The 18,832-nt window shown below is 41.8% G+C and overlaps 1 protein-coding gene across 1 annotated transcript in view; it reads right to left on the reverse strand.

Annotated features, from left to right (window-relative positions):
• Window positions 1-704: 704 nt before the first annotated feature.
• SLC6A5 (solute carrier family 6 member 5) overlaps window positions 705-18,832 on the reverse strand; it is a 108,519-nt gene continuing 90,391 nt past the window's right edge. Inside the window, exons 14-15 of the mRNA XM_073604032.1 lie at window positions 10,239-10,406; window positions 705-3,617 (exon numbers count right to left, since the gene is read on the reverse strand). Coding sequence (XP_073460133.1) covers window positions 3,462-3,617; window positions 10,239-10,406 — 324 coding nt within the window. The 3' untranslated portion in view covers window positions 705-3,461. The remainder of the gene's footprint in view (window positions 3,618-10,238; window positions 10,407-18,832) is intronic.

Below are 18,832 nucleotides of genomic sequence, written 5' to 3' on the forward strand. Positions count from 1 at the left end.
AGAGGAATGGACATGGCTTTCTCCTAATCGAGAGAGTTAAGCATTTTCTTTGATCTGTACAGTAATAGTAATAGCAAACAAAAGCCTGTTGCTTCTATACAATTTCCAAACAAGACATGGCAGTCAACTAAAAAAGTGATGTTTAGGAGGAACCAACTGGGCTCAGCCATCCACTGGTTTTCTAAATTTCATGGGGATTGGAGCCATGAAATTTCCCTTTTGTAGTATCTGGCTTTGCTTTTGCTAACTTTGGAGGCAAGGAAGTTTCTATCCCACTTGTTTTATTGTTTTGCAAGGCTAAAATTTTTCTTGAGTTTTGTTATTGAGCCAGTTTATTTGTATGTAATGCTTAGTGGAGTACTCACTGTAACCCTAAGAAACTTGGAGTGCCAATCCAGACAATCGTCCTTCAACTCCGGTGACTCCTACTCATGGATACAGGCAGCTAGGGAACCCATCCATCGGCTCTGTAGCATATACTAGGAAGGGAGAAACACCGCCACACACCAACCCAGCCTGAAAGGTGAATCAACAAGACCACTTCAGGCTGACTGCACCCAGGCCACTCCCCTAATGCATTTTGCCCCACCCACAGGCCTAGTCATGGAGGTCCTCCATGATTAAGCCTCGTGGGCAGAGCAAAATGCATTAGGAGCGTGGCCTGCATGGAGTCAGGCTGAAACTACCTTGTTTCATCTTTCGGGTCAGGTTGGTGTGCTGCGATGTTTCTTCCTTTCCAGTATATACTTAGTGGAGTAATTCTTTAATTATTTAGAGGTTGCAACATTGGCTTGCATGGGAATCCTGGGAAGTTTTTTTTCTATTTAGCATCTCCAAAACCTAATTTCTCTCCCCTTATTCTAGTGGCTTGGTTTGATAATAGAGGGGGAATACCAGCCCAGAGTCCAAGTTTCATGGTCAAGCTCATAAGCTCTTTCTCTTTCCTTCCAAGCCATCATTATAATATGATCCCTCAAGGTTGTTCTTAACCTGCTGTGTGACCAGGCTGAAATACCTGGTACAGCTGCAGTGTGAATGTTCCAAGGAACATCTATCTATGAACATTGGCCAAGCCACCTCAAATGAGAAGGTTCAGACTTCTTATATGAATGCACCCATGGAAGCTTCTTTTGGAATTCTGTGGGACCAGGAAGAAATACTTGGCACAGCCCTAGTGTGAAAGTTCCAAGGAACGTCTGTGAACATTGGCCAAGCCACCTCAAATGAGAAGGTTCAGACATGAATGCACCCACGGAAGCTTCTTTGGGAACTGCCACAACCATCCAATGAGGCAGACTCAGAACAAAAGAAAGAGATTGTATATTCTCATTAGGCCAAGAAAACACTTTGAAAGCACAGAAAAAGAGCTTGAGTCTTTGACCAGTCAACGTGGCTTTTAATCTTGTCTGTCCATCTTGACTAGGACTAAAACAGTCAAATTCATGATGGTAAACACAGGATATAACAAAATAGTTTAGCTTTAAAGTTTAGTGATGGAATCCATCACCAATTTCTATCATCAAGAGCTTGCCCATTGCTGCTATAAATATTGATGTTCGATGTTTCAATAGCTCTGTATGTATAAATCAGCACTTGACCTTCTCCCAACAATAAAATACGCTATTTACAGACACATATGGCTTGGCTTGGGATTAGGAAGATGTTGATAAACATGTATTATTATACTATATATATAATATATAGACAAAGCTGGCTGCTATTGTTTTGCTCACGGAATACATTTAGAAGTTTTTATAGAAAGACGAAAGAGTGGGGGGTGAGGGGGGTCAATACTAAACAACACACCAAAGTACAGAATCTACTAACGGGTATACACATTGTAGCGAATATATAAAATTAGGCACAAATTATATAATGGCTTCAGGAGGTGAAAATCGAATGCATAATGAGCATAATGGAATAAAAAGCAAAAAGCAAATATTTACGTGATTAGAGAATGTGCTTAAAGTGTTGAAGAGCTCCAGTTTAGAGCCAGTTCATGGAAGACGTTGGATTATCGCATGGCGTCATAAAACAACTTAACAAATTGGATTTGTGGCACTTGCAATGCATAATGGTTTTGGAATGGTTGTCCACTGCAATTTTCCAGAAGATTTTTAAAGACTTTTTTAGCTTGGATAGTGCGTTTTTTTGAGATGTAACTTGTGCTTCTAACTTACGCAAATTTACTCGCTCGAATTTAAGGTGGCCAAAAATGTGATTTTAATTCTTCATTAGCTTCTAATCAAAGTCGACTGATAATTTGATCTTTAGACTGTCAACACCATTTTTGTAACTGAAAGGGTGTTTGAAAATGGGGAAATTGTTCAATTTGCATAGTCGGCAGGATAGACCCTGCATATAGGAAAGATTGTGATAGTCATTTCAGTCAGTCATGGTTGTGTAGATAAAGAGATGTTAAAAAAAAGGTCAACAAAGAAAAGGTCTTACTTTAAGAGGTGTTTTACAAGAACATTATTTTTTTCTTGGCTTGACGGGAAGCCTTTGAGAAGTCTTCTAAAATTGCTCTCAGAGAAAATGTTATTGCATAACAGAACAAAGAGCACCAGTGCAATAACCCATGGGAACCTTCCGTCCTGATCTTTACTTACCAACCAGGCTGACCCAAATGAACCATGGAAGTAGTCACCTATCCTGGTCAGAATTTAGTTAACTGACCTGTATGGTCAAACTCAAAGTATGAATTTAACAAATTTGCTAATTCATAAAACATAGTTGGTGGTTTGTTTGTTTTTTATAGCTAATCCAAATCATGAAGGACAACAATGGACCCACCATATGATGACCACATATGGGTATCATATGACTGGATTTTCCATTCCATCCCTCAATCTGACCAGATGTAAAAGGACAGCTAGCATTTATTTTCTAACAAAATCGAATTAACAGCCCATTAAGCTTAATCTAGCAGAAAGTCCATCATATATGGGGGGGGGGCTCACTTCTCTGTGAACATATTACAAGACACAAGAAGAAGGAAAACTCACAGAACAAAGCTATGGAATGGCAGAGACCTCAACACTCTGAAGCTCAAGGGAAACCTAATTCAACTGCCTTGAATATGTTGCCAACCTTTAAATCTAAAAGAGAACAAAAAGTGAATGGAATGATTCTGATGCAGGGTAGATAGTTCTGTGGAATCATTATTATTTCTACACATTTTTTCCCCTTATAAAATTAGACTATTTTCTGCAGCTGGACAATCATTGTCGAGGCACTGCTGATATTTGGCAGTCAAACAAAACATTATGGACACTAGAGGGACACAACAAGTAGCAGGGTGGTCAGTATAGGCGTTTTGCTACTGCATGCAACAAGGGGTCCTACAGTATATCTAAGAGACCACCTGCACTGTTGGAGAAAGAAGTAGGGGAGGGAGGAGGACATCACGACGAATGGGTGAAGAGGACTGTACAGCAAAGGTACAGACACCATAGATACTAGCATTGTGTTCCTAGCTCGAAATCCTTGGCGGGAAGTTTTAGTCCCAGTGAATTGGTACCCAACGGGTCGATCATGTTCTTATAACGTTCTCCGCGATGCTTAGACAGGAACGGGCCCCAGTCCGGCTGTGGAGAACATATCAATTTAAGCCTCTGTAAAAAAAAAAAAAAAGGACAAACATTGATTAGCAGATATATTTCAGTTATTTTAAAAGTCTAAATTCTCATAAACCAGTGCGGCACTTAGTGAGCAATTAGTGAATCATAAAAGTCTTGAGAAGAACAAAATCCATAAGAAGACTTGTGTTACTATACATAGTTGCTTGTAATATATATAACAGGATCAGCTCCATGCAGCTTCCAGGTCCCTGATGACGTCATTTGTGACAAAACACGTTGGATGGAGCTGGAAGTTGCGACGTCACGGTGCATGCACGCTTTACCAGGAAGTCTGGGAATTTGGTGTGAAATGCTGTATACAGTGCCAATGTAAGTTTTAACCTCTTTTTAATTAAGTTTATATTCATGAATGGTGCCATTCTGCTGATGGAGAGAAAAGCTGGGCTATGAAAAGACTTACTACAGACTTTTATGATTCACTAATTGCTTATTAAGCACTGCACTGATTTATATGTTTACTGCTAGTATATGGTGTATTCCATATTTTGTGCTAGCAGCTTATTTATGCACTATACCATACTATATTATACAATACTCTAATATACTATACTATATTTGTTAAAGCGGTAGTAAACTGCTGGCTTTTTTTTTTAAGCCTGCTAGGCAATGTCATAATCTGCTAGTATGCATCCCATACTAGCATATTATGTGAAACTTACCATAGAACAAAGCCCTCCAACGGCGCGCTGTCACTGCTGAAGGCGATTCTATCTTCACTTGGTTTTCCTTCCAGGTTCGTGGACTCCAGCTGTGTGAGTGGCCGGAGCTGCGATGACATCACTCCCGCGGGAGCTGCCGTTTACGGCACAGGACTCTGAAGGAATGGCACAGGTGGCTGTTCCTTCGGAGCGCATGCGCTGGTGACGTCAACATCTGCATCTACAGTAAATATCCCCTAAACGGCGCACGTTTAAGAGATATTTACAGTACCTATAGGTAAGCCTTATTATAGGCTTACCTATAGGTAAAATTCATGCATGGGAGATTACTCCCACAGTAGCCTCCCTGGCAGTATGATTATGTCAGATTTTTGCGTCTCAAAGCGGTACAATTATTTTGCATAGAAATTTGGTGTTTTATCTTGTAGGCCTGTAATTCTTATCAATAACACACTTAAATCTGTCCAAACAAGAGTCTAGTAGATATCCCGGGTATGATGAAGTTTGAAACACAAAATCATAAATTATAGTATAATAAATAAATATAAATATTTATAAAAAATAATATAATAATAAAATTAATTTCCCCACGATTCACTATCACTCAATTCTGCAAGTGTTCTAATTTACTATCGCTATCTAAAGCCACTTTTGACGTAAAGGGACACTTTTTGGTTGCTATGAACAATCTCCAGTTTCCAGGCAGAAAGAACAGTATATATAATATAAAACTGCATGCAGGGCATTGGACAAAGCACTGGGGACAAAAGGGATGTGAAATAATTTCATGCAGTAATGTAATCTGTAAGATTACAGTGTACTGTATGTATTATGATTTTTCACTTTTTTAATTTGCCGCAGGGCTCCGCCCCCGTGCGTCGCGACGCTCGCAGGGAACGGAGCCCGGCACAGAGAGGCTTCGGGTGGAGGACAGAGCCCGCGGACACTGCGGGGGGACATCGCAGGATCCTGGGGACAAGGTAAATATACCACACCTAAAGCGCTACGTAAACTGTTGGCGCTATATAAATACTGTATAATAATAATAATAATAACACCAGGATCCCGCAATGCAATCCCGAGTTTGGCTCGGGGTTACCGCTAATGATGCTGAAATTTAACCCACTCGGGAAAACCGCCAGGGAGGTTAAGTCTAAATTATTGACAATTTACATCAACAGTATACATTTTCAGAAATGTATCATTAACAAGCCATCCTTCAGCTCCAGTCAGTGGCTTTGCCTTGGCTAAGATGATGTCATCAGTCTGCTGCAGACAAGAGGAACATTTCCTCAGTCTCTCCTCCCCACCCCGTGATCAAGCTGCAACATTGTAAATTTGTAGCAAGTCGGAGCTTAGGGAGAGGACAGTACTAGGACCAGGCAACAGACTGGCTACATTGTCACATTCAGGAGATTCAGGAGAGGGCGGTACCAACAACAATAGGGGCATAGTGAGCCGGGCAGCCAGTTACATATGAGGAAGGCAAGAATGAAAGTAGAAATACGCGAAGGAGCACCAGACCAAAACTGGATGAAAGAATTCAAGAGCATTTTAAACTGTTGGCAAAAAGTCATATAAAAATATCCAACGAGTTTTGGGGGCAGCACCCCCCCCCCTTCATCTCGATACAGGAAAGAAATTGGATGGAAAACAGTGACATAACAAATCTATATTAGAATCCATACTGAATTTTCTTCATGGAGGAACAATTTCATAGCAGTTGCTGCTCGGCCCTGATGAAGAGGGAGTGATGTTGCCCCTGAAACGTGTTGGATGTTTTTATGCTACTTTTTTTACCAACAATAAAAATACCTTGGACTCTTTCATCCAATTTTGATCTATGTTTCTATGGTTTGAGCTACTGTTTGGTGCTCATCAAGGGAAGCCTTGCTGTGTGGGAGCTGCCTCGCCATAGCTATTGCGCTTGTTTGAAGTTTTTCTTCATATTATTACACAGGCAAAACTAGAAGTTCCCAGCACCTCTTTGAGTATGTTGTTCTGGAGCAGCCTTTTTCCACCTGGGTGCCATTTCCCCATGGGGTGTCATCTGGGTTTTTTACGGGTGTGATGGCAAAATGCCTAAAAATTGCCACTAGTTGCCCTCAACAAGCCAGTGGGTGGATCAAGCCTGATTTTTTTGGTTACACAAAAGTACGTGTTTTTCTCGTGCGGCATTACAACCTTGAATACCATGCGGGCCAACCACGGCGTCCTAACAACCTAAGACATCAATGGTTGCTAAGGAGCATTTAGCACAGTGGCGGCTGGTGCTCAATATTTTGGGGGGGTGCCAAACATACCTGCCCCCCTCACTCGCACATAGCAACATCACCCCCCCCTCCAGAAACAGGCTGACCTTAATACTCACACTGCTTCCCGCTCTTCGCACCTGCTCTGCTCATTCTCCCATCTGCAATCTGAGTCCACTCCGTCTTCCCTCCCGGGCAGCTCTCGTTACAGACCCACTCCTTGGAGCTATGGGCTCTGCTAGGAGGATGGTGCCCAGTGTCCTGAACCTGACCAGGGTTCTAATCGGTGGCAGCCGGTAGAAATTTTTCTTGGGGGGGGCAAACAGTATGCAACCCCCCCAGTGGCACTTACCCCATCACCGACGGCTTCCCCTGCTCGCCGGTGGCGCCCCCTCCCCCCCCCCTGTTCTCCTGTTCTCCACGAGTCATCAAGGCGACAGTGGCGGTGGCTTCCATTTGCTCCCTCCTCCTTGGCGGCCAATTAGGAGTCTTCTCTTTTTGGCCTATCGCAAAACGGGTCTCACACCTGCTTATGATTGGCCGGATTAGTGTTTCAACGGCGAATGTTCATTCGCTGTTGTAGCACACCTGGGTGGGATCGGAGAACATTCTCTGCGACCTGAGCCAGACCTATTTTGAAGCCTATTGGAGCCTCTGGCTCTAATCAAGTGCTTAAAAAAAAAAAACCCTGGCCGCCCTGAAAGGGGCTGGATGCAAGAATAGGGGGTGGCTGCGGCAGCCGTGGATAGACTTATGCTGTGCATGAATCTATCCATTACATATAGGCGGGTGGCGTGGAGAGAGGGGGTGCCCCCTAATGGACGAGCCGCCACTGGTTCTTAATCCCTCTCTACTCAATCCAAAACAAAAGCAAAAAAAGCTTGGCCTTTAATTAGACTTTAAAGCCTCTTTGGAAGTCCGCTGTGATCTCCTTAATAGTTAAATTATAAATTGATGCTTTGCTGGAATATAGCTTTAATAAGAGTAGCTGGTCTCAAGCTGGATTTGAATGACAATGAAATTTGATTGTTTATTTGAATAAAAGGGAACTTAGCAACCTAACTGTCATTTACATCTATTTAACTGAAAGTTGTGGATTTAAAAATGTTGAAAATGATTTTTGAAAATACAATAAAATGTTAAGTTGTATATGAGATTTTAGTGACCTGTCTTAAATATTGTAATCTCTTACTTTATACTTTTTTTGCCACTTTGTTCCATTGTTGCCCTGGAAGAGTTGGGTATTGAAGGGAACCTATACTTTGAGAATTTGAATAAAAGCTGATGTAGCCACTCAACATAGTGTGCACTACCCACATCCCTCCATCGATAAGTAGTATCTATTTCCCATGGGGGGATTTTAACCACTTGCTGACTAGGCTTTTTCTGGCACTTTTTGTCTGTCAACATCAAATCAGTATTTTTTGCTAGAAAATTACTTATAACTCCCAAAACACTTTTTTTTTTTTGTAGAAATCCTAGAGAATAAAATGGCGATTGTTGCAATTTTTTATGTCACGCGGTATTTGCGCAGCAGTTTTGCAAACATAACGTTTTTGGAAAGAGTACACTTTAACGAATTAAAAAAAAAAAACGGAATATTTACCCCATTTTTTTGTAAAATGTGAAGGTGTTTGGTTGATCGATCAAACCACCCACCCCGTCGCTCGGTTGATCGGTGAACAGACCCCCCCCTGTCACTCGCCCATCTGCCCACCAGCCCCATTCTTACCCCATCCAGCTTCAGTAGCTTCCCCCTGCTTCCTGATTGGCCGGGAGGAGAAGCAGGACAATACTGAATATTAATTCGCTATTGTCACCCAACTGGGTTAGCCCACCCTTTTTGAAGCCAATTAGAGCCTCAGGCTCTAATCATGTGCTTAAAGAAAAAAAAAACCCCATTGAAATCCATGCGTCCAGGGCCCTGCATGTAAATTAGGGGCCGGGGGCATGGATTAGGGGGGCGGCCCCCCTGCACCCCTAATGGAGTGTCCGCCACTGCTACTGCCATGTGGTATCCTAGACTTATGCAGCGTACACATGAGCGGACTTTTTGACCGGACTGGTCCGACGGACCGAGTCCAGCGGACAATTCGACCATGTGTGGGCTTCATCGGACCTTCAGCGGACTTTTCCAGTCGAAAATCTGAGGGACTTTAGATTTGAAACATGCTTCAAATCTTTCCGACGGACTCGAGTCCGGTCGAAAAATCCGCTCGTCTGTATGCTAGTCCGATGGACGAAAACCGACGCTAGGGCAGCTACTGGCTATCAACTTCCTTATTTTAGTCCGGTGTGCGTCATCACGTACGAATCCGTCGGACTTTGGCATGATCGTGTGTAGACAAGTCAGTTCGTTCAAAAGTCTGACGAAAGTCCGTCAAAAGTCTGACGAAAGTCCGCCGGAAAGGCCGTCGGACTTGTGTTGCCGAAAAGTCCGCTCGTGTGTACGCAGCCTTAGGCCAGCCATAGATGAAGCAAATTTCTTTCCTGCAACCACGCGGCGCAAGAAAGAAACATGCTTGATTCTCCCATCAACACAGTGTCGACAGGGGAATTGTGGGGGGGGGGGGTGGAAGAAACCGCCCCTGCCAGGAGAACATCATGATTATCGCTAACAACTGCTAGCAATAATCACATGTAAAATCAGACAGGCTGCTTGTACCCAAGTTGATTGATTGAGGGTACATTCAGCCTGCCCATGCATGGTTCGAATCTCGGCCGGGTTCTGCTGAATGTCTATGGTCGGCTTTCTGCCATAGCAGCAGATCTGTTTTATATTTTGAAAGTTTGCAAATAAAATGTTTTGTATCTTTTTACTGTATACATTGTTTGCACTGCCTTTAGAAATCGATACTTATTTTGATATTCATGTAGGGGTAGTTTTGTATCTTTTTACTATATATTTATATACACAGCATATTGTTTGCACTGCCTTTAAAAGTCCCAAAGTCCCATGGGAAATAGATACTTCTTTTGATACTTGGAGACTTTTAAACAATGTTTCAAGAGCTACAAAGACTTTTCTTAATTATTCCTTGTAGTCACCTCTGTGAGTAACTGAATCCCTATTTATGATAATCCTCCAAAGTATACACAGCAAACCTCATAAAAAGAAAAACAATAATTCGCAATAGAGATTTTAATTATTTAGTGAACAATTGCTTTCTTAATCGAGCGCCCAGCAAATAGAGACTAGAAATGGCCTTCATTTTGGATGCCATTTTCATTTACTGATAATGTACTTTGATAGAGAGGAGATTTTTTTTTTTTTTTTTTCGAAAAACAGTATCGAAACAAACTCCCGGCATAAAAAAAAAAAGACATTAATGGTTTATTAGCCATTAAAATAAATTGAGCTTCAATTGCATTATTTTAATTGAGCTTCTATTGCATTATTTTTTAATCTCCGTTAAATTGCCATTTTGACACCTCGACCTCCCAGATGAGCACTTGTAAAGGAAAAAAAAAAAAAAGCGCCGCCGAGACGGAAAGCCGCGTCGTGGCGTATGCGACATTTTGGCAAGGTGTTCGCCCGCCATGGAACGCTTTGTAATGTTTTTATGTCCCAGCTGTTCCCTTGCTTATTGGATGCCGCCACCTCACCGATCGCAGCGGACAGAGACGAGCGGCGTTTAGTATGCAAAACGAGGAGACATAATGATTGAGATGCTGTTAGTTACCTCAATAAAACTGCCCGGAGCCAGATGCATTTTGATGACAAACATGATTGGAATCCAGATGACGGAACAAGCCAACATCAACCATCCGAGGACCATCGACCACGGTGGGTAGTGATAGCTACCGTAAGTCATCGGCTCCCATTGGTAAAAGCTGAAGCACAAGATAAACTGTGGGGAAAAAAAAACATAACAAATAATTTAACCATTTCACCTCTCACACCTGTACATATTTCTGCCATGGGTCTGTTTATTCAGCAACATCTTTGTCATTAATTAAGATAATAAAGTAATACAGATACTGTATATTTTTAGGCCAAACAAAGCTTTATTTTAGTAACACTGCGCTCCATTCACAGAACCAGATCCCAGGCGCTATTTAGGGGTTTTCCCAAAATCAGCATGTGATCCTGTAAATGTCACTACTTCTTTATGCGGTATTTACTGTATAAAGCAAAAACGCTTAGTAAATACTGAAAAAAAAAGCAGGAGTGAAAGTCAATTCACGAAAAAAAAAAAATTGTGTGCAGTAAATAAGTAGTGGTCCCAGCATGCGATATTTAAGGTACCGGCAGCCGCCAGCATCCTTAACAACCAGTAAACAACCTGGTTGTTAAGGAGCTGGTGGCCGCTGTGTTCTTAACTACTTAAAGTGATTGTAAAGGCTTGTTTTTTTTTTTTTAATTTAAAATAACAAACATGTCATGCTTACCTCCACTGTGCAGCTCGTTTTGCACAGAGTGGCCCCGATCCTCGACTTCTGGGGTCCCTCGGCGGCTCTCGCGGCTCCTCCTCAATTCAGATAACCCCCTAGGAGAAGTGCTCTCCTGGGGGGTCACCTTGCGCGTCCGCTCCTGAGTCCAGCATTTGGCATCCATAGACATGAATGCCGGACTCGGCCCCGCCCCCCGGCGCCTGCATCATTGGATTTGATTGACAGCAGCGGGAGCCAATGGCTTCGCTGCTATCAATCTATCCAATCAAGAGCTGGGACCCTGTGCAGAGAGGGACAGCGTGTCTCCGGCATGGGAATTACAGGGTTTAGGTAAGTAAAACAGGAGGGCTGGGGGGCCGGTGACTTCCAGAAGTTTTTTCACCTTATTGCATAAGATCCATTCATGTGAAAAAACATGAGGGTTTACAAACCCTTTAAGGACAAGGCATATTTTTCAAACTTGGTGTTCACAAAGTTAAAATAATTTTTTTTTTTGTGCTAGAAAATTACTTAGAACCCCCAAATATTATACATTATATATATATATATATATATATTTTTAGACACCCTAGAGAATAAAATGGCGGTCGTTGCAATACTTTATGCCACACCGTATTTGCGCAGCGGTCTTACAAGCGAAATTTTTTGGGAAAAATACACTTTTTTTAATTGAAAAATAAGACAACAGTAAAGTTAGCCAAATGTTTTTTATATTGTGAAAGATAATGCTATGCTGAGTAAATTGATACCCAACATGTCATGCATCAAAATTGCGTCCGCTCGTGAAATGGTGACAAACTTTGACCCTTAAATATCTCCATAGGCGACGTTTAAAAATTTCTAAAGATTATCAATGTGGAGTTACAGAGGAGGTCTAGTGCTAGAATTATTGCTCTCACTCTAATGCTCGTGGCGATAACTTGCGGGTGTGGTTATAAACACCGTTTTCATATGCGGGCGCGACTTACATATGCGTTCACTTCTGTGCGGGAAAGGGCACTTTAAATTTTTAATTTTTCTTTCCTATTTATTCTACTTTTTATTTTATTTTTTTACACTGTTCTTTAAAAAAAAAAAAATTGGGTCACTTTTATTCCTGTTACAAGGAATGTAAACATCCCTGTAATAGAAAAAAAGCATGACAGGACCTCTTTAATGTGAGATCTGGGGGGTCAAAAAGACCTCAGATCTCACATTTACATTTAAATGCAATAAAAAATAAATAAAATAAACAAATATCTTTAAAAAAAAAAAAATCCTCTTTAAAGCGGTTTTATACCATTATTTTTAACTTTTACCTACAGGTAAGCCTATAATAAGGCTTACCTGTAGGTAAAAAAAATATTTCCTAAACCTGTAAGGATTAGGAGATATTCCCCTCGCAATGACCTGCTGACTGCAGCGGCGCATGCGCACAGGGGATTCTCGGCTGACAGCCCGGCAAACTCCGGAGCTTGCCGGGTAGAAGTCTCCCGCGTGCATGCGCGGGAGTGACGACATCGCGGCTCCGGCCACTCACAGCGCCGGAGCCGCAATACCCAGAAGACACGCCGAGGGGAGATGTCAGCTCCCTCGGCGTGGACCAGGTGAGATGCCGGCGCCTCGTACTAAGGTAAGTATCTCATAATGAGCTAGTATGCGGTGCATACTAGCTCATTATGCCTTTTCCCGTGCAGGTGTAGAAAAAAAAGAAAAGACAGCGGGTATACAACCGCTTTAAGACCATTGGGCGGAAGTGACGGTTGACGTCGCTTCCATCATCCAAAGTTATGGAGCCGAGTGGGGGCCATCTTTCCCTCACCTGGCTCCAGGCCTGTCAGGGGAGAGGGCGCGATCATCTCTGCTGCTACCAGCGGCTCCAGTAAGCGGCAGAGACAACCGCAGTGCGACAGGAGGGGGGCCGCTCCAGCTCCCGATAAAAGTATTCTCGCAGCCAATCCGCCGCAGAGACCACTTTTATCAGAAAGAGGACCCTCCGGGAGTTTAAGAATATACCAGGGTTATGGCAGCTATCTGCTGCCATAACCCCGGTATTCTACGTCAAAGAACCGACGTATAACGACGGCGGGCGGTCCGTAAGTAGTTAACAACTGATGAGTCATCAGCTGTCAGTAATCAGCTGAATCAGCTGAAAGTAAAAAAAAAGCAATTGCCGGCAATCAGAAAACCGGGGAAGAAATGGCGTGGGGTTCTGGTATGGATTGGGGGGGAAAACCCATACCATTGTTATTATTAATATTTATTACCAGATTTTTTTTTTGTTTTACTTTCAGGTGTCAGTGGGGAAGCCCGCTGACAGCTGATGACTCACCAGTTGTTAAGGACGAGGCGGCCACCTGCTCTTTAACGACCATGTTGTTTAGTGGTTGTTGAGGATGTGGGCGGCCACCAGCTCCCTAACAACGCCTATTTTTTTAATGTTATTAAATATGCCAGCTACTGCCAGGCGTTAAATTATTGCATGTGTTCGTTACTAAAATACTGCATGACTTCATATAATAACACATGCGGTATTTTAGTAGCGTTTTTTTTTGTGAACACTATGAGTGCTATGCAGCATCTTACTGCATACTCAGATGTGGTAAGGTACCACTTTGTGAATGTACTTTTTTCCACTTTGGTCAGTGTTAGTTTATAAAAACAATATTGCTACTGTCGATAAAAAATTCTTCTATAATTTGTCCTATGTAAAATGACAATAAAATATGATTCTGCTACAAATCACTGCAAAGTTATTTACAAATAAAACAACATTTGTTTTTTTTAATTTTGTACTTTTTTCCTAATAAATAAAAAATAAAGCTTAGATAGTGAAAATAGAAATAAAGAAAAATCATCAGGAAAATAATAGTTAAGGGGAGAATGGGAAGAAGGAGTTAATTATGGATTATTAGGGTAAACTAAGGGTTAATAAGGTGTTAAATAGGAACATATTTTATTTAAAAAATATATACTAGGTTGCTTTAACAGATATCATATTCAGATCATCCACTAAATCTGCTGATGAATGAAACAGCATAGAAACGAAACAAAACTAATGCCGCGTACACATGGCCGGACTTCCCGACAGAAAAAGCTTTTGTTCGGACATTCCGACCGTGTGTATGCCCCATCAGACTTTTTCTGTCGGCATTCCTGACGGACTCAGATATAGAACATGTTCTAAATCTTTCCGTCGGAAATGCCGACGGAGTTTAGCCCGTTGGCAAGTCTGCTCGTGTGTACGCGGCATAACAGCGTTACTTTGTATCTCTCTATTTCCCATCTGATCAATGTTTATAAACAGTGTTACTTTCTATCTCTGTATCTTCTGTTTGATCAATGTTTATAAACAATCTTACTTTGTGTCTTTTTATCTCCCGTCTGATCAATGTTTATAATCAATGTTACTTTGTATCCCTCTATCTCCCATCTGAACAATGTTTACAAACAATATTACTTCATATCTCTCTATCTTCCATCTGAACAATGTTTATAAACAATTATTTATGGGCTGGCCCTTGGTGTCATCACTTACATTGCAAGACTGCTGGCCCTGCATGGTACATGATGACATCAACAAGAAATTAGTCTGAGGGGACCAGTTCTAAGGAGCCTACCAGAGCAAAGGAAAGGGTAAGTAAAACTCTGGTACTCTAGACCAATGGTTCTCAACCCCTTGACTGTGGCCCACTGCCGGGCTGTGGCATCCCTCCTCCTAGGTCTCCAGCCAGCTGTTGATCCCCTAACCTCCCACAGTGTCAACTAGCTCCCATAGTGCCCCCCACCTCCCACCATGGCCCACTGTACCCCTCAACCTCCCCCATTTCCCCCAGGCCCCCTGAGAGCCCTAAGCCTCCATAGTACCCCCAACCTCCCACAGTATTCCCCGGCTCCCCACAATGCCCCCTAGCTTGCTGCAGAGCCTCCAGGCCCCCATAGTGCCCCCCAACCTTCAACAGAGTTCCACAGTGACCTACAGTCTCCCACAATGCAAAGAGACCATAATTGCCCCCAGCTCACTCCAAAATCCTCATCCACTAGAGGACCACCAAGTCTTCTGCTGAGTCCCCGCGTCCCCCTTTGGTGACCCCCAGAGCCTTCAAGTATTTCAATACATATTTTGTATTCCCATGCCGTTACTGAGTGAATTATTTTTTTACAGTTGGGGCGTGGAAGGTTTTGGAAAAATGTACTGGGCTCTGGTCTCGATAAAGTTGAGTACCATTGCCTTAGAGCAGGGTTTCTCAACTAGGGTTCCTCCAGAGGTTGCTAGGGGTTCTTTAATGCAAGGACACATTTCTGCTTCTCAGATAAGTTCCCACTGACACCATTGATCCTTTTATCTATCTGTAAGAGGGTAATTCTTCCCACTACCCACAGGTGTAAGGAGCATCCTTCCCAATGACCATCACACTAATGTATCATGAGTTGTAGGAAAGATATTTCAAGGGTTCCTCTGTGTTGAAAAGGTTGGGGAACATTTAAAGTGCAAATGCAGCCAAAAATTTTTCTTTCAGTTTTGGATAGAGTCAAGAGGGATTAGAACCCCTGTCAAGTTTTTATTGCTGTCTGTGTCCCCATTAAGAAGAATCACCAACTTTACTTGTCTAAAATCCCACATTTTGTGTTGTCACCAGAACAGGAATTAAAAGGAAATCTTCCAGTGGGGACACTAGCTAAATTAGCGCAGACCGTACGCACATATGCGGTCTCAGGTTGAAGGGGTTATACCGGGATGAAGCCTGGAGCTGCAGGCATCACCCTGGTACCAATTTTAAGAGCTGGCGGTTGGCTTTTTAGTGATAACAATGGATTAAAAGCCACTCCGCTGTTATCCTAAACGAGCCGCCTTCCACCACTCTTCCCGTCCCACCGGTAGACCCGATTCGCGATCCGGCAATTCCTGCCGGCTAGGCTGAGACTGGAACGAAAACGGAAACGGCCTCGATTGAGTTTCCAATGTAGAAACTCAGAAGCAAAATCACAACGTCACTTCCGGTTTTCTCTGCTGCCAATTGTGCTGATTTTTTTTTAAAAAGACAGTATTCAGAATCTATTTTGCTGATCTGAATACTTTTAAGTGCAAAGGAGGGATTTAGACCCCCGATCCCTCCAAAAAGAGTACCTGTCACCACCTATTACTGTCACATGTTTACATTCCTTGTGACAGCAATAAAAGTGATCAGAATTTTTTTATTAAAGGGACAATGTAAAAAAAAAATATATATATATATATATATATATATATATATTATATATATATATAATAAGTAAGAAAATTGTATTTTTTTTAAAGCGCCCCGTCCTCGCACAGCAAAAAAAACACATGCGTAAGTCGTGTCTGCATATGTAAACGGTGTTCAAATCAAACATGCGAGGTATCGCCGCGATCGTCAGAGTGAAAGCAATAATTCTAGTAAAAGACCTCCTCTGTAACTCTAACCTGGTAACCGTAAAAAAAAATTTTAAATATCACCTATGGAGATTTTTAGGTACCATAGTTTGTCGCCATTCCACGAGTGTGCGCAATTTGAAAGCATGACATGTTAGGTATCTATTTACTCGGCGTAACATCGTCTTTCACATTAAACAAAAAAATTGGGCTAACTTTACTGTTTAGTTTTTTATTTACCACTTCAGCCCCGGAAGATTTTACCCCCTTCCTGACTAGAGCCCTTTTTGCGATTCGGCGCTGCTTTAACTGACAATTGCGCCGCGGTCGTGCGACGTTGCACCCAAACAAAATCGATGTCCTTTTTTTCCCACAAATAGAGCTTTCTTTTGGTGGTATTTGATCGCCTCTGCAGTTTTTATTTTTTGCGCTATAAACAAAAAAAGAGTGACAATTTTGAAAAAAACACAATATTTTTTACTTTTTGGTATAATAAATATCCCCCATAAAATATATAAAAAAACATTTTTTTTCCTCAGTTTAGGCCAATATGTATTCTTCTACATATTTTTGGTAAAAAAATTGCAAGCAGCGTATATAGATTGGTTTGCGCAAAAGTTATAGCGTCTACAAAATAGGGGATAGTTTTATGGCTTTTATATTATTAATTTTTTTTTTACTAGTAATGGAGGCGATCTGCGATTTTTACCGGGACTGCGACATTATGGCGGACACATCTGACAGTTTTGACACATCTTTGGGACCATTGCTATTTTTACAGCGATCAATCCTATAAAATTGCATTGATTACTGTGAAAATGTCACTGGCAGTGAAGGAGTTAACCACTAGGGGGCAGTGAAGGGGTTAAGTGTGTCCTAGGGAGTGATTCTAACTGAAGGGGGGAGGGGACTGTGTAGGGGAGATGACAGATCGTCTCTTCATACTCTGTATGAACAGATGATCTGTCCGTTCTCCCCTCAGAGAACCGGAAACAACGAGCGATCGCGGGAGCCCAGCGGTGATCGAGACCGCTGGGCACTCGCATCGGCTCCGTGGGTGAGCAGGGGGCGGCGGCGTGCACTCGCCCCCTAGTGGCCGTCTATGGTACAGACGTACCATGACGGCAATTCACGCAGCCGAGCCATGTTGATGCAGTATAACTGCGGCAGTTGGTTGGCATGCGGTTATTTCATAAAAGTGTCTTTTTTTTCCCAAAAAAATTGCCTTTAAAAGACCGCTGCGCAAACACCGTGTGACATAAAATATTGTAACGATCACCATTTTATTCTCTAGGTTCTCTGCTAAAAACATATATATATATATATATATATATATATATATATAATGTTTGGAGGTTCTAAGTAATTTTGAAGCAAAAAATACGGATTTTAACTTGTAAGCAACAAATGTCAGAAATAGGCTTAGTCATGAAAGGGTTAACTTGAATAGATTTTTCTCACTTCCTGTGGTGTCTATGGGACAGGAAGTGACGGGAAATCACCACAATGGGACACAGGTGGCAAAAAAAAAAGCTGACGGGGGTTATAACCCTCCCTTACTGTATCCAAAATGAAAAAAAAAAAAAAGTTTTGGATTTAGTTTCTTTAACTCTTGCCGTGGAGGGGTAGCCTCGCTTTACAAGAGCAGTTTTGAATTTCTCTTGTCGTTCAGCTTTAAAAAAAAAAAAGCCAAAGACATTTTGCATGCTATTTTTTATGACATTTAAGGAGCTTTGAGTGCATTTTGCTGTTTTTGTTACTTGACAAATAGCGGGTGATTGCTGTAACATTTGTGTGCCTACAAGTGATGTAATTGCGCAGATATTGCTTGTTTTCCGTGACATCCATCCAGCCGAATGTGTTGCTGAAGATTTCTCCGACTCTATTTATAGGAAAATAAAAAGTAAGTTCCATAAAGGGAACAAAAAAAAAAACAGCAAAATGACTCTGATTGATCAAGGTGGGCCCGGCAGGCTTACCATCGCCCATCATGCCATCACTCAAGGGAAGAGCGTGTGATCTCCCTTTATCTCAGTGTTATTCCTAAAATCCATGTGATGTACCGCAGCATTAGTAATGTTTTCTTGCTGTAGCGTAGCATAGGCAAAAAAAATAAAAAAATTCATTTTTTATGTAATAAACAGACCCATAACTGTAGACAGTCTGTGCAAAGTAAAACAGATCATTATCTGCTGACACAGTGGATTTGTGCCACCAATTTGGATATATTATTCATTAGCTAGCTGCCTATATGCTATATAATTAATTCTGTTTTTATAATTTATGCCTATAGGCTATGGATGTACTTTGCTGCCACCTAATGTCCAAATGTATGTACTACATATAGAATAGTTTAAGGACTCCCCTTGACTGCTTGTGTGTGTTCAGACGCAAATAATAGACGATTACAATGCACTGCACTTTTAAGCACCTTCCGACCAGGCTTTTTCTGGCCCTTTTTTGTTTACAAGTTTGAATTAAAGACTTTACATTCAATTAAATACTTTA

Source organism: Aquarana catesbeiana, linkage group LG11, assembly GCF_042186555.1.
Source record: "Aquarana catesbeiana isolate 2022-GZ linkage group LG11, ASM4218655v1, whole genome shotgun sequence".
In the NCBI taxonomy this organism is placed as follows: domain Eukaryota; kingdom Metazoa; phylum Chordata; class Amphibia; order Anura; family Ranidae; genus Aquarana; species Aquarana catesbeiana.